General features: G+C 44.0%; 1 protein-coding gene across 1 annotated transcript in view; it reads left to right on the top strand.

Annotated features, from left to right (window-relative positions):
* Window positions 1-693: 693 nt before the first annotated feature.
* Window positions 694-22,813, top strand: part of LOC307123939 (NACHT, LRR and PYD domains-containing protein 12-like) — a 61,233-nt gene continuing 39,113 nt past the window's right edge. The window contains exons 1-4 of the mRNA XM_079812804.1: window positions 694-783; window positions 9,295-9,390; window positions 18,323-20,116; window positions 21,481-21,651. Coding sequence (XP_079668930.1) covers window positions 719-783; window positions 9,295-9,390; window positions 18,323-20,116; window positions 21,481-21,651 — 2,126 coding nt within the window. The 5' untranslated portion in view covers window positions 694-718. The remainder of the gene's footprint in view (window positions 784-9,294; window positions 9,391-18,322; window positions 20,117-21,480; window positions 21,652-22,813) is intronic.

Here is a 22,813-nt window from a genome sequence, read left to right on the forward strand (position 1 = left end):
GCAATCGTGTCTGTATATTAGATGTGTAGAGGTCTTAAAATGACAGCAGCGCAGCCTATAGTGAACACGCGGTCCTTAAAGGGACAGTTCACCTATAAAATTATGTCATTATTTACTCACTCTAATATTGTTTCAAACCTGTATTAATTTCTCGATGACAGAATTTTCAGTTTTGAGTGAAATATCCCTTTAATGTTAATACAACAACAAAAGAGAGAAAATCCGGTGTTTTGTTTTGCTCTATCCTCTGCACTTCCGCGTTGGTCAATATCTAACTCGTTGGGTCAGAGGTCACTCTTCCGCCGTAAATCGATGCATAGACCGTCTGTCGGAAGCTAGTTATTTTAGTTTATAACGTTTTAAATATGGATATTTTTCTCACACAAATGCATCGCTTAACTTCAGACTCAGAAGGCCTTTATTAACCCACTGGAGCCGTATGGATTACTTTTATAATGGATGGATGCACTATTTGGGGCTTCAGAATCTCGACCCCCATTCACTGCCATTATAAAGCTTAGAAGAGCCAGGATATTTATTAATGTAACTCAGATTATATTCGTCTGAAAGAAGAAAGTCATATACACCTAGGATGGATTGAGGGTGCATGGGGTGATTTTCATATTTGGGTGAACTATCCCTTTTAGACTGTGAATTACATTCACTTGTGTTTATCTCAATGCACAGACCGAATCCGTTAGAGCCCAGCTGTGTGTCCATGAAGAGTGACCGGTCAATGGATCGTCCCATTTACTTTAGTGGACACACTGGTCATGGGTTTAGGTAAGTGCTTTACTAAACCACTTTTCTTACTATTTTTCTCACACAAATGCATCGCTTCACTTCAGACTCAGAAGGCCTTTATTAACCCACTGGAGCCGTATGATTACTTTTATAATGGATGGATGCACTATTTGGGGCTTCAGAATCTCGAGCCCCATTCACTGCCATTATAAAGCTTAGAAGAGCCAGGATATTAGGGCTGGGACGTTATGGATTTTTTCTTACCGCGGTTGAAAAGCAAGAAATTCCCGCGGTTCAGCCGCACACGCACACACCAGCGCAGGCAATTGAACATAATAAGGAACATGTTTATTTTACATTTATTTTTTCACGTTTAGAACAGGAACAATTAGAACAGAAATTGAATGATATCTAAAAAAAAAAAGTGCTGGCAAAACGAAATATAGACTAGGCTATGGTTTACATCCCAGCCTTCATATTTTTTGCTGAGAGAGCAGATCAGATCACGACTGAGAGATCTGAAGATGGAACAGCATAAACAAAGACAAACAAACACATTTTCATTTATCGGTATTGATCAGTAATATATATTTGTTTGTTCATGTTTATTAATTTCCCATATTTTTACTTTCAGATTACAGTCGTCGTCATCAAAAAACCACTTAACCTATAACGACCATATAATATATATTATTTATATTTATAGTATTTATATTTTTATATTACATATTTTTACATATTCAGGCTATTAATTTACATTTACAATTTACATCTCCTGTGCGCTTTTGTCTCAGTGGTTAATGAAGGCTATTTAACGAAGGCTCAAGGCTATTTAATTTAACAAAGTGTAGTCACTCGCTGCTCACACTACCGTGATTGTATGCTTGTGATTATGCTACTTTTATTATTTATATTTATTTTTTATATTTTATAACATTTACATGTTTATATTATTTTACATATCTCGTGTGGTGTGCGCTTTTGTCTCAGTGGTTCAAGGCTATTTAACGAAGACTTTTTAGGCTAATTTAACAAGGCTATTTAGGCTAATGATTGTATATTACTTTTATATATATATATATATATATATATATTAGGGATGCCACAATTCTCAATATAATATTGAACCGTTCGGTACGGCATTCACGGTTCAATACGCGCTTGTGAATTGCGTCTTTTTCGGTTTCGCATTTAATTAATTATTTTTCTACAAATTCTATAATTTGCCTCCATCCCAATACTGAACAACGCGACATACATTCACATCACACGTTAGTGGTAGAGTTATACTCACGGAACACTAAAGTTATTCACAATCATGAAAGTTAATTATTTGCATGCGTTTTAAAGCCTTCCAGGTTTCATTCACGTGCGCGGTTTTAACATGCGCTTTTCAGAGCGCGCGCACTAAAAGTCTGTCAAACACGTGAATACTGAACGTCTCGGTTACGTATGTAACCCTCGTTCCCTGAAGGAGGGAACGGAGACGTACGTCGGAACTGACCGACGAATTGGGATCTGTTTTCAGAGACCGACCTACTTCGAGTAATTAAAAACGAGCCAATAAACATTGGCATGCGATCACGCATTCCACGCACCGCCCCGCGTTGCGGGTATAAATAAGGAAGTGGAAGTGCCGCATACCGTTTTCAACTGAGGAGCCGAGATAAGTGGCTCGGGCCTTCAGCTGAAGCACAGCCCCTGGCGACGGGACGTACGTCTCCGTTCCCTCCTTCAGGGAACGAGGGTTACATACGTAACCGGGACGTTCCCTTTCAGTCGGTCACGTTCGACGTACGTCGGAACTGACCGACGAATTGGGATCCCTACCAACACGCCAGGAGGCTGGCCCTTCCAGCGTCCTGCCTGAGCTCGCTGGACCACTCCTATGTTAGAGTGGGAGTCAGGGCTCCGGGCAGGGAAGGACAGTCACTGCTGTTCCTGCAAGACCCACTCAGCGTGACTATTGGATAACGCTGGGAAAGCGTGCCCGTCTCGGAAGATGGTACGCTGCGGACCACGTCCTTCAATGGAAGGAGAGGTGGAATACACATAAGGACTAACCTAACAGGGTAGTGCAACAAATGGCAGTCTCTAGAGTGGACCCAACCTGGTTCCAGGGGGGGAAGAACACAACTAGAGACGACAGAGGAAGCTCTGTCGAGGGAAAGACACGGGGCTAGCCGAGTAGGGTAGCTGGTACCGTGGAAATACACATATGGGGTAGCCTAGAGGGGACCGCAACATATGGAACCCAGCCTACACACACGTTCCACAAGCATACGGGTGCAGGCCTGGCATCAGACGGCCGCCACGTCTGACACCGAAGGGGTGACGGAGGAACTCACAGGGTTAGCCGAATTTCGGGGAACACGACTGGAGCAAAAATAGACGCACGTATCCGGCCCAGAGGGCGGGAGTGGCGTAAGCAAGCCGACACTAGAACGGGCACTTAGCGCTGCTGGCCACTGGGGGCGAGAATGCGGGAAGATACCGGCTCTACACAGAGGCTATAAAATCTAGCAAACGTGTTAGGTGTCGCCCAGCCCGCAGCTCTACATATATCTGTCAGCGAGGCGCCTTGAGCCAACGCCCAGGAAGAAGCAACACTCCTTGTTGAGTGTGCTCGCAACCCGAACGGGCAAGGTACGTCTTGGGACTGGTAGGCCAAGACAATGGCATCCACTATCCAGTGGGCCAACCTCTGCTTGGAGACAGCCTTTCCCTTCTGCTGGCCTCCGTAACAGATGAAGAGCTGCTGTGAGGATCTGAAGCTCTGAGTCCGGTCAACGTAAGCGCGAAGAGCGCGGACGGGACACAACAAAGCTAGGGCTGGGTCTGCCTCCTCCGAAGGCAGCGCTTGCAGGTTCACCACCTGGTCCCGAAAGGGAGTGGTAGGAACCTTGGGCACGGATCCAGGCCGGGGTCTCAGGACAACGTGAGAGTTGGCCGGCCCGAATTCTAGGCACGATTCGTCGACCGAGAGTGCATGCAGGTCCCCTACCCTCTTGATTGAAGCCAATGCAATCAGGAGAACTGTCTTCATGGACAGGATTTTTATCTCAACAGACTGCAAAGGCTCAAATGGGGGACCCTGAAGTGCTCTGAGCACCAGGGCTAAGTCCCAAGAGGGTATCGAGGTAGAACGAGGAGGATTTAGTCTCCTCGCACCTCTGAGGAACCTGACGATTAAGTCGTGCTTACCTAAGGATTTACCGTCTACTGCATCATGATACGCCGCTATTGCTGCGACGTACACTTTGAGGGTGGAGGGAGACAGCCTTCGATCCAACCCATCCTGCAGGAAGGAAAGCACAACGTTAATCGAACACTTTCGGGGGTCTTCCCGGCGGGAAGAGCACCACTCGACGAACAGGTTCCACTTCAGAGAGTAGAGGCGCCTCGTAGAGGGGGCTCTAGCTGAAGCGATGGTGTCTACCACTGCTTGTGGTAGGCCACCTAGAACCTCCGCGTCCCGTCCAGGGACCAGACATGGAGATTCCAGAGGTCTGGACGCGGGTGCCATAGAGTGCCCCGCCCCTGAGAAAGCAGGTCCTTCCTCAGGGGGATCGGCCAGGGAGGGGCTGTCGCGAGGAGTGTGAGTTCTGGGAACCAGGTCCGGTTGGGCCAGTAGGGCGCAACTAACAAGACCTGCTCCTCGTCCTCCCTGACCTTGCACAGTGTCTGTGCGAGAAGGCTCACTGGGGGGAACGCATATTTGCGTAGGTCCCGGGGCCAGCTGTGCGCCAGTGCATCTATGCCTAAGGTACCTCCGGTCAGGGAGTAGTACCACTGGCAATGGGTCGAGTCCGGAGAAGCGAACAGGTCTACCTGTGCAACTCCGAAGTGGTCCCATATCAGCTGGACGCTCCGGGGGTGGAGTCACCATTCGCCCGGAGGTGTCGACTGGCGAGAGAGCTCGTCGGCTGTCTGGTTCAGCGCACCTGGGATGTGAATGGCACGAAGTGACCTCACAAACTTCTGACTCCACAGGAGGAGATGGCGGACGAGCCGGAGCATGCAACGGGAGCGTAGACCACCCTGACGGTTGATGTACGCAACGGCCGCAGTGCTGTCCGAACGGACCAGTACGTGCTTGCCCCGAAGCGGTTTCTTGAACCGGGCCAGGGCAAGACGTACCGCCAGTAACTCTAGGCAATTGATATGCCAACGCAGTTGGGGCCCCGTCCACAGACCCGAAACTGCGTGCCCGTTGTACGTGGCCCCCCAGCCCGTGGATGAGGCATCCGTGAAGACCACAGCATGCCTCGACACCTGTTCTAGGGACACTCCGGCCCGGAGAAACGAGGGGTCTGACCACGGACTGAAGGTTTGGCGACAGTAAGGAGTAACTAGGACCCGGTACTGACCGCTCTGCCACGCCCATCTCGGGACTCGGTCGTGCAACCAGCGTTGAAGCGGTCTCATATGAAGCAATCCGAGTGGCGTTACCGCGGCTGCAGATGCCATATGCCCCAGGAGCCTCTGAAAGAATTTCAGTGGGACCGCTGTCCTGCCTTTGAACGTATTCAAGCAGTTCAACACTGACCGGACGCGCTCTGGAGTGAGGCGCGCTGTCCGGCTGACCGAATCCAGCTCCATACCGAGATAAGAGATCCTCTGCGCGGGGCAGAGTTTGCTCTTCTCTCGGTTGACCCGAAGTCCCAACAGGCTGAGGTGACTGAGCACCATGTCCCTGTGTTCGCACAACTGCTCCCGAGACTGGGCGAGTATGAGCCAGTCGTCGAGATAGTTGAGTAAGCGAACGCCGCGTTCTCTGAGCGGAACAATGGCTGCCGCGACAGGGACAGCCCGAAGGGCAAGACTTTGTACTGATATGCCCTCCCCTCGAACGCAAAGCGCAGGAACGGTCTGTGTCGAGGAAGGATAGAGACATGAAAGTACGCGTCCTTCAGGTCGATCGCTGCGAACCAATCTTGGGGACGGATGCATTGGAAAATGCGTTTCTGCGTTAACATTTTGAACGGAAGCTTGTGCAGGGCCCGATTCAGAATGCGCATGTCCAAGATTGGTCTTAACCCACCCCCTTTCTTGGGTACAATGAAGTAGGGGCTGTAGAACCCCGACCTCATATCGGCAGGAGGAACCGGCTCGACCGCGCCCTTCGCCAGCAGGACATCGATCTCGGACCGCAAGACATGGGCATCGCTGCTCCGCACGGAGGTGAAGAGGATGCCCCTGTACTTGGGAGGCCGGCGTGCGAATTGAATCGCATAGCCGTGTCTGATGGTACGGATGAGCCAGCGAGACGGCCTGGGGAGACCTAGCCAGGCCCCCAGAGACCGAACTAGCGGGACCAACGGCACCACAGACGTACCCGGGGTGAGGCAGCGAGGTGGAGTATTCAGACCCGACTCGGGAGGCCCGGAGGCGGCCCGGAGTGTTGTCTGAATACTCCAGGCGGGGCAGAGAGTGGGTGAGAAGGCCCGGGGGCGTCCTCGGTGCCCACTCTGCTGCCCCCTGGCGAGGGGTGAGAGGGAAGGAAAGGAGTGGCAAGGCCCGGGGGCGTCGCGCACTGCCAACCTGTCCCTCTCGGGGCTCAGGGAGGGAAGAAACTGCTCTTTTATTGAGAATGTGGGTACCGCTGGACCCCGCAGGGCCAGCGGCAGGATGTTTTTTCCGGTACCAGTCTTGACATTCTCCCCCCGGTCCTCCTCCGGGGGGAGGAGGGGTGCGGACACCACCTCCCCTGGAGCAGCTCCTCTTCTCCCTGGGCTCCCCGTGTCAGGTCCGCTTGCCCTTGCGCTTGCCTGCCGACTTAGCGGGCCCCGACACGGGTTGGGCGGCACCCTGACGGCCGGCACCCTGCTTCCCCGATGGTGGAGGCTGCTGCTTGGGTTTAGCAGGGGCGGAGGCGGCCGCAGGGGGACGCCCTCGGCGACGAGCAGGCGGAGGTGCAGCCGGCGACTGGGTGGAGGCAGCAGCAGGTCGCCGGGGCAGGATGTTCTTGATGGCCTCCGTCTGCTTCTGTGCCACCGAGAACTGCTGGGCGAAGCTCTCGATGGCGTCGCCGAAGAGGCCGGCCTGACAGACAGGGGCGTTGAGGAACCGCACTTTGTCGGTCTCACGCATATCTGCCAGGTTCAGCCATAGGTGGCGTTCCTGGACCACCAGAGTGGACATCGCCCGACCCAGGGTGCGTGCGGCAACTTTCGTCGCCCGGAGGGCGAGGTCCGTTGCGGTACGCAGTTCCTGCATAACCCCTGGGTCGGAACTACCCTCGTGCAATTCCTTGAGCGCCTTGGCCTGGTAGACCTGCAGGAGCGCCATGGCATGCAGAGAAGACGCGGCTTCTCCACAGGCTGTGTAGGTCTTGCCCGTTAGGCTGGACGAGAACCTACACGCCCGGGAGGGGAGACGCGGATGGCCCCGCCAGTCGGAGCCGGTCTTAGGACACAGTTGCATCGCAACCGACCGTTCCACTGGAGGGACCTCCACGTAACCCTTAGCCGCGCCTCCATCGAGGGTAGTGAGGACGGAGGAACTCGCTGATCGTGAACGAGCGCTGTAGGGCGCCGTCCACGACTTCGTGAGCTCCTGATGCACTTCCGGAAAGAAAGGCACTGGGGCGGGGCGCTGAGAACCAGCACGGCCCGTCCCGAGATACCAATCGTCCAGCCGCGAGGGTTCGGGACACGGTGGAGGGTTCCACTCGAGCCCGACACTCGCGGCAGCCCGGGAAAGCATAGCCGTGAGCTCTGGATCAGACTCGGGCAACGGTGCCACACCCGAAGGGGGCAACGCAGCCGAATCCTCATCTCCAGAGTCCATTAGCTCGTCCCCCGATGCAGCTATCGACAACATATCCTCAGTTGGAGCCCCGAAAGAAACGGGTGGCCCCCCATGGGAAAGACCATCGCGATCTTCCGGGAACTGCGCCGGCGCAGCGGAGGGGGGAGGGGCCCGAGCAGCCTGTTGACTGGGCGGGGGTGCCCTGACCGTCACCCTCAGATCTCCACCAAAGGCATCAGCCAAAGTAGCAGCCCTCTGCTTTGCAGCGGGAGGACCACTAGATCGGGGGATACGCAATGGGACTCCGCCCCTTTTCAGGTATTGGAGCCTAGACCGTAGCACTGCGATGGTCATGTTCGCGCAGTGCGAACATGAGTCATCCACGAAAGCCGCCTCTGCGTGCTGAACGCCCAAACACGAGAGACAGCGATCGTGTCCGTCAACTGGGGACAGAAATCGACGGCATCCAGAAACACACGGTTTGAATGACATCATGAAAATGACGCAGGGTCAAACCGTGTTGCTCTTTTAGTGATAGAGAGAGAGAGAAAACCGCTCCGTCAGTGCCGAGGCAGTGAGGCACGCAGGGGAAATGGCCGCGGCTCACAGCAGTTCAAAAGTGCAAGCCCGCTGTGAGCACTCAGAGAAAAAAAACCCAGCAAGCCGTGAGAACAGCTGTTCGTCCTTTTCTTCCTGGTCGCGACCACCGCTGCAGGGCACCGTCACACCAACACTGGAACACTGGAAGCAGGTAAGGATCTTCTCTCGACTCGTTGTAGAAAAACTCTTCGTAGGAACACACAGATTACTGCAATGCTCGGCTCCGAAGTTGAAAGCGGTATGCGGCACTTCCACTTCCTTATTTATACCCGCAACGCGGGGCGGTGCGTGGAATGCGTGATCGCATGCCAATGTTTATTGGCTCGTTTTTAATTACTCGAAGTAGGTCGGTCTCTGAAAACAGATCCCAATTCGTCGGTCAGTTCCGACGTACGTCGAACGTGACCGACTGAAAGGGAACTAAGTAGTCGTCTTACTGCGTTAATACTGTCAAATACACACAAGGTTAACATAAACACAGTCGGTTATGTCTAAAGTGAAAGTAAAATCGCAATCGTGTCTGTATATTAGATGTGTAGAGGTCTTAAAATGACAGCAGCGCAGCCTATAGTGAACACGCGGTCCTTAAAGGGACAGTTCACCTATAAAATTATGTCATTATTTACTCACTCTAATATTGTTTCAAACCTGTATTCATTTCTCGATGACAGAATTTTCAGTTTTGAGTGAAATATCCCTTTAATGTTAATACAACAACAAAAGAGAGAAAATCCGGTGTTTTGTTTTGCTCTATCCTCTGCACTTCCGCGTTGGTCAATATCTAACTCGTTGGGTCAGAGGTCACTCTTCCGCCGTAAATCGATGCATAGACCGTCTGTCGGAAGCTAGTTATTTTAGTTTATAACGTTTTAAATATGGATATTTTTCTCACACAAATGCATCGCTTAACTTCAGACTCAGAAGGCCTTTATTAACCCACTGGAGCCGTATGGATTACTTTTATAATGGATGGATGCACTATTTGGGGCTTCAGAATCTCGACCCCCATTCACTGCCATTATAAAGCTTAGAAGAGCCAGGATATTTATTAATGTAACTCAGATTATATTCGTCTGAAAGAAGAAAGTCATATACACCTAGGATGGATTGAGGGTGCATGGGGTGATTTTCATATTTGGGTGAACTATCCCTTTTAGACTGTGAATTACATTCACTTGTGTTTATCTCAATGCACAGACCGAATCCGTTAGAGCCCAGCTGTGTGTCCATGAAGAGTGACCGGTCAATGGATCGTCCCATTTACTTTAGTGGACACACTGGTCATGGGTTTAGGTAAGTGCTTTACTAAACCACTTTTCTTACTATTTTTCTCACACAAATGCATCGCTTCACTTCAGACTCAGAAGGCCTTTATTAACCCACTGGAGCCGTATGATTACTTTTATAATGGATGGATGCACTATTTGGAGCTTCAGAATCTCGAGCCCCATTCACTGCCATTATAAAGCTTAGAAGAGCCAGGATATTAGGGCTGGGACGTTATGGATTTTTTCTTACCACGGTTGAAAAGCAAGAAATTCCCGCGGTTCAGCCGCACACGCACACACCAGCGCAGGCAATTGAACATAATAAGGAACATGTTTATTTTACATTTATTTTTTCACTCACTGCTCTTGACTGAAAAACTACTAGGCTACAGTAGCTAGAATCAGTGTATATTTTATAGTGAAGTCTATGTAGTGTTTTATTTTTACATTCATTCATTCAATTTCATACTTACAATTTCATACTCTGAGCTGCCAGTGTAAAACTTTATATATATTTATTTTATATTATCCAATACACTAGGAATGTGTACAAGGGTTTTTTTAAGTAAAGTTTAAAGTTTTAAGTTTTAAGTAAGGTTTTTCAATTCTTTTAAGTAAAATAAAGAAAGAGTATTGCAATAAAAAATAGTCTTTTTTCTCTTTAACCTCTTGCGGTTCCTGTCGCCTAAGAATAGAATAACAAAAAACTGATGTGACAAGCCATCAGAACCGAACCGAACCAAAAACCGTGGGTAAAAACCGTATTAAACGGTTGTATTGTATGGTATGTATTGAACCGTGGAGTAACTGTATTGTTGCATCTCTAATATATATATATATATATATATATATATATATATATATATATATATATATATATATATATATATATATATATATATACATATATATATATATATATATATATATACATATATATTTATATTACATAAATAATTTTTACATATATTATTATATTATATTAGGCCTATTTTTACATATTTATATTAATGTATATATAGGCTATATGCCTATCTTGTGTGCGCTTTTGTCTCAGTGGTGCTATATAACGAAGGCTATTTAATTTAACAAAGTGTCGCTGCTCACACTACCGTGATTGTATATTACTTATTATTTATATTTATATTACATATTTTTACAAATTCATATTAATTTATATATCTTGTGTGCGCTTTTGTCTCAGTGGTTCAAATATTTAACGAAGGCTATTTAATTTAACAAAGTGTCGCACACTACTGTGCCTGTAAGCTTGCCAGACAGATATCTTTTTCTATAGCCTTTTAATGAAATTGGAATTTCAGAATCACAAAGCCTACTTATATTTAATTGCCTACAATAGATTATTTATTGATTATATTGAATGAAATTTCGCAGGCCCAGCTTATTTGTAGTCAATCTTTCCCAAACAGAGTTGGAAGAGAGTTAAAACTTACCAGTACTAAGGAGTGCTGAGGCAGGTCCAGCTCAGTTTGTTCTTTCTGAAGCCGTTGTTTTTTTTTTTGCCAGCTATGGGAGAAATCAGTCAGCGTTCGACACAAACCCATGGCCCGGGCGGTGCGTTCTGTTTCTGCTTTCATGACTTCTATCTCCCTACCCGCTATTGTCGGCTACGCAACCATGTGAGAAAACTGTGTTAAGCACGTGCAATTAAAAAACTGAGGTCCTGCTTATGCGCCTGTATTTTATGCTTTAGTAAAATTAAATTCAAATTATAGGCTACAAGACATTACACAGGTACAAATGGAATGTTATAATGGAACATTGCGCTTCCCAACTCGCGAAAGGTCGGATTTGCTCCATCTTTTGATGAAGTTTTATTTAGAAAACCTTGAATCCATATAAGACACACATGTTATTAGACACAATCCATGACATTAGAATCAATGAATCCATGGAATTAGACACAACGTTCACACATATGCAGGCCAATGTTTTTTTTGTTTGTTTTTTTTTTGCGGTGATGGCGGCGACGATCTCAGACCGCGGTAGGCGTCACGTGACCGCGGTATTGCGGTAATGCGGTAACCGTCCCAGCCCTACAGGATATTTATCAATGTAAAGCCGCGTTTCCACCGAAATTACCCGGAACTATTTGTACCAGGAACTTTTTTCCCAGGAACTTTTTCTCCCCCAGACCTGCTACAATCTGCGTTTCCACCGCGGTCTAAAGTACCGGGGAGATTAGGCAAATTAGTCCGGTGACGTGGGAATGCGCGCGACTGCTCCTCCCAGTCACCGACGGACATGAATCACTTTTGCGCGATACTGTCTGCAACAATAACAAGTGTAGGTGATGCAAGCAGCGCTGCTTTTGCTGATTATATGTACACACATTACCAACACTGCTTATTTAAACGTGCACTTTCACCTGGTTTGACCATTTTAATGCAAAATGGGATGATGGGCAATCCAAAATCTGAATGTGTTGTAATAGCTCAATTCCAAAACAAAACATTTTCTATAAAAGGATAATGAGGTTTCAGTCATTCATGACAGATGTGTGAAAAGTTAATTGAATGAAAACAATAGACTGAATTAAGCAGTTGAAAGATTAGGTACTAGACTGCAAGTATTTTATTTTTTATCACAATAACATCTCTTAACATTCACAAAAAAAAAAAAAATCACATGACTAGTATTACAATATGCTTCATTAAATGCATAATATTAGAGACTTCTTCCTCAAATTTGAAATGAAGTAAGACCACACTTATGGCTTCACTTAAGTTGTGGTTATAAGTTATTATACTACATTCACATAGTTATACATTTAAAAATATAATATTTGGGTTTTCTAGATATGTTTATGTGCATATTCAGAAAGACTTGCGAGCAGCAGCCCTTTTATTTGCTTCCTACACTATATGAATACAATTAGAATGTGGTTATATAGTTAGAATGTGGAAATTAAAGACACAGTGACATTTTACACATTTTACTTTATTTTAGACAGATTAGTTCTTACAAAATTAAAATAAAAGTGTGCAAAGACAAAAAAATTACTAGAACAATAAAATGAAAATATAAAATGTGAAAACAACAATATAAAAAAAGTGTATTTTTCAATAACCTGTCCAAGAGCTGTGCCAACACGTACAATATATAAAGTACAAATGTGGTAGTGCAAATGCTTCATTCAAGCGGCTGGTCATTGTGGCTACTTCTTGAACAACTGGACAAACTGTCCAAGAACAGACAGAAACCCGGTCTGAAAGTCCCTCTGCTGCCATCAGCTTTCTTCCGCTTCTGACTGGTGGAATGCCAAATCTTGCCTCCTCATCTCTCCTCGGCCTGGCCATCCAGTAACAGCTGCATATATTGGTCAGTTCTTGTCCATGCTGCAGGGTTAGCATCATCCTCCATGTCCCTCAGTGCATCAAGAAAGTCACAGTCCCTTTTCCTTTTCTCTAAGTAGAAAAATTGCACAGAAACACATGGAAATTAATACACAAGGCAACCATGAAACAATAGAAACCATCAATTAATTATTTAAAGTGTTTTCACTACAAATAATGAACAATTGTTTGCCCAGCTTGAACAATGCCCAGTGTGCAATTTTTATCATGGGCAATTTAAGTTTACAATTAAAAACAACAAAACCATTAAGGATTACACATCAGTTTTTAAATATATACACATTTTTGTCAGCTTTATAACGTACTGGTGACCGCGGGGGAAAACACGCTGGTCTCCGTTGCCTGCGATTCATCAGGGCCACTCGTTACACCTGGAAAAGCACGTTGAAAAAAGTTACTGCAACGTGTTTAAACACTGCAACGAGTTTAATAGATGATACCAAGATGATATATTTAACTTACCTTCAACCCACTCGGATTCCTGGATGGTTTCCAACAACGCACTAGCCGAGTCTTTCGTTACCGCTGCCCTAGAAAAGGACGGTCTGTGTCCCAGCAACGCGTCCAGGCGGTCGGAACCGCTCCGGTTGTTATGATCCTTTAATTTCTTGTAATCTTGTCTAATTTCTTCAACTTCTCTCTGCGCTGTTTTCCAGTGTGACTGGAACCGAGTCGATATCTTCAGTTATACCTTTTCATTGCGGGTCGCCGTTTCCAGTTCCCGCTGGATGTCCTCCTCCGCATATATGCTCAATAAAGCCTGAACCTCGTCGTCGGTCCATCGGTCAAATTTTTTGTTGAACTCCATTGTTGCAAAAAAAAATATTTACTGAACGCAAAACCCACGGAACTCACCTCGCAAAAGACTTGTAAATATGGCGGTGGAAAAAAAAATAGCTGCGAGAGCTCAACCAATCAGCATGTTCAGCGCCCAAGTCCCACCCCCGAAAGTTCGGGAACTTTTGAAAAGTCCCACCTCGCAAGCAGGGCCGTTTGGAGGGGGAAATATTTACCCGGAACTTCATTTAGACCCTGGTTCCTGCGGTCGAAACACACCGAGTTCCCCCCCAAAGTTCCTGGTTCCGGGGTAAAGTTCCTGCGGTGGAAACGCGGCTTAACTCAGATTGTGTTCGTCTGAAAGAAGAATGTTATATACACCTAGGATGGCTTGAGGGTGAGTAAATCATGGGGTAATTTTCATATTTGGGTGAACTATCCCTTTAAGAGTGTGAATTACATTCACTTGTGTTTATCTCAATGCACAGACCGAATCCTTTAGAGCCCAGCTGTGTGTCCATGCACAGTAAAATCCCCAGAGTTAAATTAACACTGCTCAGAGAACATTTGGTCCCACTCTACAGAGTGTTAAAGTAACACTGAATCAGTGTTAAAGTTAATGAGATAATTAAGAGATTAATTAAGTGATAATTGACCATTAGTGGTGAACACCTGATGATAATGAGTAGAATCACTGAAGGAAAGAGAAAAAGAAAAACACAAGAACTACGACTGACTATTAAAAAGACATTCAATCTCTGAAGATCTCAGCAGAGGAGGATTAAACAACTCCACAAACAGCATTACCAGCTTCACACATTACTAACCAGACAGACTTTATTTTTATCAGATGACTACAGAAGCTCTTATTGAGGTTTAGATGTTGATGTTTTATTGAAAATTAAAGTTGTTTGAAGTTACTATTATTGTGATTAGTGTTTGCTTTAATTGGGCTCTTGACCCTTGACTTGCCAACATAAGTTTTTCTCTGGCTGCTGTAACTGTTCGTTACGGTGAAAATGGCAAGAAAATCTTGACGCTTGTTGTTTATGATACAGTTGTTATCATCATATAGTGCCTTATTTGCTGATCCCCTGAAAGTCATTGATTATAGGAGCATTGTGATTCTAGGGCAGAAGATCCAGCAATGTTATCATCAGAGAAACTAAACAATTATCAAAAAATATTTACGTAAGATTTGTACTGCGGTTTAATAACATATCACACAATAAGCACTTCTAACTCCTGCGAGTTTTACTCACACACAGAGATCAAGAATCTGCCTATGAATCTCAACAATGGTGACATGCTTCATGCCACAATGCATTCTGGGTGCATCATGCAAAACTCATCTATGGCTCCCAGAATGCATTGTGGCATGAAGCATGTCACCATTGTTGAGATTCATAGGCAGATTCTTGATGTCTGTGTGTGAGTTCATCTCGTAGGAGTTAGAAACGATTAGTGTACAATCGGTTGCAAAACTTATTCAGCTTTTCTGATTAAAACAGTGTTGGATCTTTTCTAAAATCACAATAAAAAAAAGTGAATAGTATATTGCTCATACTCAGTCATAAAATCAATGAATTAAATCATTATACAATGATCATATTCTCATCATCGAGCAGCAGACAGCATCTGATTGTGTTTACTCTTGCTATAGCAAACTCAGTTACAGCAGCCAGAGAAACACTAATGTTAAAAAGTCATCAAACTGCCCAACTAAAGAAAACACTGATCACCATGATGGTCACATTAAAAACTAACAATTTTCACAACAAAATCAAACAAAACATTTGTTAATTCTCAATAAGAGACGTCTGACAGAAATAAAGTCAGTCTGGTTAGTAATGTGTGAAGCTGGTAATGCTGTTTGTGGAGTTGTTTAATCCTCCTCTGCTGAGATCTTCAGAGATTTAATGTCTTTTTTATAGTCAGTCGTAGTTCTTGTGTTTTTCTTTTTCTCTTTCCTTCAGTGATTCTACTCATTATCATCAGGTTTTCATCACTAATGGCCAATCATCACTTAATTAATCTCTCAATTATCTCATTAACTTTAACACTGATTCAGTGTTACTTTAACACTCTGTAGAGTGGGACCAAATGTTCTCTGAGCAGTGTTAAATTAACTCTGGGGATTTTACATGAGGAGTGATCGGTCAATGGATCCTTCACTTAAGCTTACTGATCATGGGTTTCGGCAAAGTGCTTTACTAAACCTTTATTGTTTATACATGTTTATATTTAATTGTATTCATTTGACATTTATCCAAAGAGACTTAAGCCTCGGTTATACTTATATATACTTATATAGTTCGGACGCGTACATGGACAGCAAAGACGCAGAGTACTTGTATTTTTACTACTGAAAGTGTATGCTGGGGTCCGCTCGGTCGATGTTACTGCTGGGTGGTATGACCAAAAATGTATATCATGGTATTTTTCAAAATTATATCGGTTTTGCGGTATATGACTATTTTTTTTCCCCTATGCATGACCGAGTGTTAACCACATTTTCTACTAATTGAGAGAGGAAATGCTGCAGTAGATTGACTAGAATGCCCTATTTTACTGTCATGATGAGTGAATAGAAAAATTCCACACTAGAATTAATACAGGTTTACAAAGCCCCACAAAATGATGCTGTGGGGAGACAACAACCAATAAAACACAGACCTGCAACACACTCATTACAGACACATGAATATTAAAATATGACCATGGAGAGATAAAAAAGTTGAGGGAATGAAGTGAGGGAGAAACGCGGAAGAACATTTAAACGTTCTAAGGATATTTTCAGTATTTAAGAGCACGTCAGTCTCTGAACAAACGACACATGTCAGTTTAACACAGAAAGAATAAAGCAGTTACATTTTTGCCCATTCTTCTTTCAATTGCCAGTCTATTTATTAACTTACTTCATCGTCTTCTGTGCAGCAGAATAACCCATCGTGTCATCGCGGTTGTGATCAGACGTACAGTTCAGTGTCCTTTGCATAATGTTACATTTCATTTAAAGGTCCTGTTCTTCGTGATCCCATTTTTCAAACTTTAGTTAGTGTGTAATGTTGCTGTTAGAGCATAAATAATACCTGTAAAATTATAAAGCTCAAAGTTCAATGCCAAGCGAGATATTTTATTTAACAGAAGTTCCCTTTCAAAGCCTACAGCGAACAGCTGGTTTGGACTACATCCCTGTACATCCTGCTTTAATTACGTCAGTAGAAGAGTTTGTTGACTAACCTCCGCCCACAAGAATACGCGAAAAAGGGGGCGTGGTCTTGTTGCTCCCTCGTGGAGAAGAGGAAGTGTTGCGTTCGGTTGCGTTTGTCGCCATGTCGTTCAGACGCTGTTATTTTCATCCCATAGTCAAATCACCGTTGTTTGGCCTTCAGGGGCTGTAGTTTGAGCGCGTTCATCTCCCCGTTATGGTAAGAGGTGTGACCTTTCCGGGCAACGTGCGCTAAGCTGCTGTCGAATCACAACACGGGAACCGCTGGCACAATCAGAACTCGTTACGTATTTCTGAAGGAGGGACTTCATAGAACGAGGAAATTCTCAGGCCGTTTTGAGGACAGTGAAAACAGCGGTATACAGATAAGTAAATTGTGTGAAAAATACTGTGTTTTTTTACACATGAAACATGAACACATGTTATATTGCACACTGTAAACACAATCAAAGCTTCAAAAAAACACGAAAAATGGGACCTTTAAAGACGTGATGAAATATGTGTGCATACACGCTGCTGGTTCATGTTTACAGCACTAGAGTAACGTTATATGAAATAGCTCCAGGAAAAACTTAAACACGCTCGCTCCGGTCTATATATGTGCTATAATATGATCCATGTGGAGAACGTTAATCTCATCACGGCACTCCGCGCAGAAACCGCTCTCTCTCTCTTATTATCCGCTGTAATCAAGGGCTGAATCCGAAATCGCCCCCTATAACAAATAATAAATAGGGCACTATTTGAGGGGACAGCAATTTGTAGTGGTGTCCGTAACCAAAGTGGACGTTATTGAGTGTACTCATTCAATCCCACAATGCACCGCTATAACGAGTGTACAGCTGATGTACACACAACGGCTGAACGAATTCACTCACTCGTTTTCATTCACTTTTTCAAGTGAACAATATAAGTGGATAACGTAGGGAATAGTGAATGAGGGTTTAGGGGGTGATTTGGGACTTACCATAGGCTGTGATGTGATCTCTGTTGTGTCCTCACTTCAGTGCAACAGTGAAACGGGACCCCTCGAACAGTAACGCTCTGCGCCGCGTTCCGAACGTTGGTAAAGCGACATATACCGGTATTACGGTATCATCAAAATTCATATCATAACAAAAATAAATACCGGTATTCGGTATGAACCGGTATACCGCCCAACACTAGCGGATGTGTTCCACACGTGCAGTAGATTGCCGTTTACACTTCCACACACTTCCAATTTCACTCTACGAATTATTGCACATCTGACTGTTTTTATATTGTTTTAACGACGGGATGTAGAGATGCGGGTAGCGACGGATTTCTTCACACAGCCTCTCTTCAAATTCGAAGTCCATGTTGTTTTCCAGCGCATGCGCAGTTGGTGCTTTTGTAGCCTAGTGACAAGTACACGCGGTCACAAAAAATAGGAGCCACCCTCTCGATGACGATTTTTACGTCACGTGGACCCTAGTGGATCCTCGTGCATGCGGAAAGTATAACACTAGCTTTACACAGCAGGATCCTGACAAAATACAATATCCTGATACAATGTATGTATTATTTATTTTCCCTTTTTTATCTAACAGCAGTGACCATCAAAAAGCCAAAGCCCTCAAAACATTTAGATCAAATGTGAGGAAGAAGTTTGAGTGTCTGTATGAGGGAACAGCAAAGCAGGGAAACCCAACACTGCTGAATGAGATCTACACAGAGCTCTACATCACAGAGAGTGATTGTGGAGACATCAATAATGAGCATGAGGTGAGACAGATTGAGACTCAATCAAGGGGAGCAGCAACAGAGGACACGCCGATCAAATGCACTGACATCTTTAGACCTTTACCTGGACAAGACAAACCCATCAGAACTGTGCTGACAAAGGGAGTCGCTGGCATTGGGAAAACAGTCTCTGTGCAGAAGTTCATCCTGGACTGGGCTGAAGGGAAAGAGAATCAAGACGTCCAGCTCATATTTCCACTTCCTTTCAGAGAGCTCAACCTAATGAAGGACAAAACACTCAGTCTTTCAGATCTTCTGCAGGTTTTTTTCCCTGAAACCAAAGAAATGAAACCATTCAGTGATGAATATACAGTTGTCTTTGTTTTTGATGGTCTGGATGAGTGTCGCCTGTCTCTGGACTTTAATGTGAAACTGTGTAATATCTCTGAATCAGCTTCAGTGGACGTGCTGCTAACGAACCTCATTGCGGGGAATCTGCTTCCCTCAGCTCTCATCTGGATCACCTCCAGACCAGCAGCTGCTGATCTCGTCCCGTCTGAGTGTGTCCATCGAGTGACTGAGGTACGAGGCTTCAATGAGCCACAGAAGGAGGAATACTTCATGAGGAGAATCAGTGATCAGAGTCTGGCTCATAAAATCATCTCACACCTGAAGTCATCAAGGAGCCTCTTCATCATGTGCCACATCCCAGTGTTCTGCTGGATCTCAGCCACTGTTCTAGAGAAGATGTTGAGGAGATCATGGAAAGGAGAGATACCCAAGACTCTAACTCAAATGTACACACACTTCCTGATCATTCAGTCCAACATCAAACATGAGGACTATGGGAAGAAAGTGAAGGATGAAGACATGATCCTCAAACTGGGGAAACTGGCCTTCCATCAGCTTGTGAAAGGCAACCTGATCTTCTATGAGGAAGACCTGAGAGAGTGTGGCATTGATGAGACAGAAGCATCCGTGTACTCAGGACTCTGCACTCAGATCTTCAGAGAGGAGTTGGGCTTGTATCAGGGGAAAGTCTTCTGCTTTGTTCATCTGAGCATTCAGGAGCATCTGGCGGCTCTTTATGTGCTGCTTTCATTCCTGCTGGACAAGAGGGATGTGCTCAATGAAAACCTCACCTCAAAACATGCACACGAGTTCACATGTCACACGATATCTGACCTGCATCAGAGAGCCGTGGATGAGGCTCTGCAGAGTAGAAATGGACATCTGGACCTTTTCCTGCGGTTCCTTCTGGGTCTCTCACGGGAGTCCAATCAGAAGCTCCTGAAAACACTTCTGACACATGTTAGAAAAATCTCATACAGCAAAAGAAAAACTGTTGAATACATTAAAACGAGAATAAGAATGAATTCCTCACCAGAGAAATCCATCAATCTGTTCCACTCTTTAAATGAACTGGGAGATCACTCTCTCGTGAATGAAATCCAGGAGTGTCTCAGATCTGGAGGTCTTTCAAGCACCAGATTGTCCTCGTCACAGTGGTCAGCTGTCGTCTTTGTTTTATTAACCTCAGAGTGTTTGGATGAGTTTAAGTTAGAGAAATACATAAGCAGAAATAAAGGCCAGAACCACATGACACCGGATGAAGTTCTTCAGAAGCTCTTGCCTGTGGTTGAAGCTTCCAGATCAGCTCAGTAAGTCTGAGGACAATCATCGTGTGTGTGTGTGTGTGTGTGTGTGTGTGTGTGTGTGTGTGTGTGTGTGTGTGTGTGTGTGTGTGTGTGTGTGTGTGTGTGTGTGGTACTGATGTGCTTCTCTGTTCTTTGTTGTCAATGGTAATATTAACTTGGCCTGATATTTTTTTTTTAAACAAAAGTCACACTTGGATCAGTATTAGGGCTGCACGATATTGGAAAAAACGTACATTGCGATATTTAGTTTTTCTGCGATATATATTGCGATATAAAAACAATTTCACCATTATTTGAATAGCTCTATTTGAAAAGAATGAATCGTTCTTGAATAACTGTGATTTTGTAGGAACTGAATCTGCATAGAAAACAAACAAATTACAAGCACAGATAAATACAATAGAATAAATATACAGTAGAAATGAGCAGTGCTTTATGTTTTTCAGATATTAACTGGGGTCTGCTGTCGCTATAGTGACGAGAAATTGTTGTTCATGTGAATATTCAAGAAAAAAAATTTATATTCAACAACAATCAGCTTAACAGCATTAGGTTCAAGAAGTTAAACTTTGTAACTGCACATTTTGACGCTTAAATTATGTTCTAAATTATGAATGGGTCAAAAGCGTTTGCAGAACGGCCTGAATCCACTTCAATGAGTTTGGACTGCTCTCTCTCTCACTGAATCATCTGAAGAGATTTCTCAGTATTGAGAGAACCAGTGCTGTTTTTCAGTTGTATTCCTGTGAACATGCGCTAAATGAATGTCTGACAATTTCCTTGCTTTTTGCAGTTTTCAGATTTAAACACGATATATACAAGATATCAAAAGTTGCGTCTGTTAATATTATTTAATGGACCTGCGCTGGAAAGAATGATGGATGGATAGATAGAACGATGGATGGATGGATGGATAGATAGAATGATGGATGGATGGATGGATGGATGGATAATTGTCATCTGAGTAATTCCAAACATCGTGAGGCGACGACATTGTGATCAAATCCAATCCTCTTATTAATGCGCTCCACAGCGCCACCCAGTGGATTTAGTCATAACTGAGAGTTTTAGTGGGATTTATCAGGGATTTACTGCATTTACGGCCAGCAAAGCAACAGTAAAATTAGAATAATAGTTTTATTTTTCTAATATTAATTACAGATCGAATATTCAACAAAAAATCTACAAAAGGGATTAATATATTTTTTTCAGATCGTAATTTACATTAAAACACAATAAAGCAAAAGTCAACAAGAGTAATAAAAGCATTAAACCCACACAGATTTAGTGTTTGATATCTCAGTCTCTCTGTGGTTGTGTAGTTCCTGCTGAACTGAGAGATTAAAGTGTGTGTCGTTGTTCTGCAGGTTGTGGAGGTGTGAGATCACAGATGAAGGTTGTGCTGCTCTGACTTCAGCTCTGAGATCAAACTCACACCTCAGAGAACTGGATCTGACTGTGAATATAATAAGAGATAAAGGTGTGAAGCTGCTCTCTGATGGACTGAAGGATCCTCACTGTAAACTGGAGAAACTGAAGTAAGATCATACATTCATCTTTTTGTTTTTATTGAAAATGACCAAAGACATGACATAACATAGTAAGGGTAGACAAAAGGAGCAGAAATATACAAAAACCAAAGCCAAACATACGAACAAGCATAGAATGTGTAGTGCAAAAGATATTTCACAGCCTTTCAATATATGATAACAAAGCATATGATTAGTATGTTAATAATAAGAATAATACATTGTTGTATTGTATATTGTATGCAGATATAATAAATACACACTTCTTGTGATATTGATTACTTTTACCTGTGGTATGTTCTGCAGATTGTGTTCGAGAGTTTAATGACAAGAAGAAAAAGAGCGAATTATAATAATAATAATTAATCAGGAGAGAGAGAGAGAAAATGACAAATGATACAGAGACACAGTCTTTCTATACCTGAGACGAAGATGTCTGATGTGAATAGATAAGTAATAGCAATAATGACGTTGATAATATTAGTAATAATAATATACTGTTGTAATAAAAAATATATACCAATATAATAAACACACATTTTTATATGACTATTATTTTTAACATGTTATTGTCAGTAGGTTCAGTTAGAAAGTAAAAAAAAGTAGAAGAAGAAATGAAATAAGAAGAGAAAAAAAGTTTTGTTCTGTCATTTGAGTTCAATAATCATTTTAAATAAAATATGAAGAAAATGTGCACTGTTGATCACACTAGTCTACTTTAGTGTTTTACCAGGACGTTTGTTTTGAAATGCTTTTCTTTTGTACAAAATGGCTCAGAGTCACACTTGAGGTCATGGTCCAGAATGAGCCACTGAAAGTGAATGAGAGAGACTGAAAATAAGAGAAACATTGAGTTTCCAGGAGCATGTTGATCATGTTCATGTTCAAATATGTACATGTGTGCTTACACACATAGAGCCCTTGGATCTGTACATGCATCGATACATGCATCCACACACACTACCCAAACACACACACACACACACACGTGCGAACTGGCGTTATTCTGCAGTGACTCTGATTCTAAAGGATCTTGCTTTCATGTTCTTTGTTTCATCACAGCTTCCAGACAAACATTATGACATTGTGTTTTGGGACTTTGATGTTCTCACAGACGAAAATGTACAAATATAGATGTCATAGCACAGACACGTATAAATGCCTCACAGCA

The sequence above is a fragment of the Gobio gobio genome (genome assembly GCF_949357685.1).
Source record: "Gobio gobio genome assembly, chromosome: 3".
Classification (NCBI taxonomy): Eukaryota; Metazoa; Chordata; class Actinopteri; order Cypriniformes; family Gobionidae; genus Gobio; species Gobio gobio.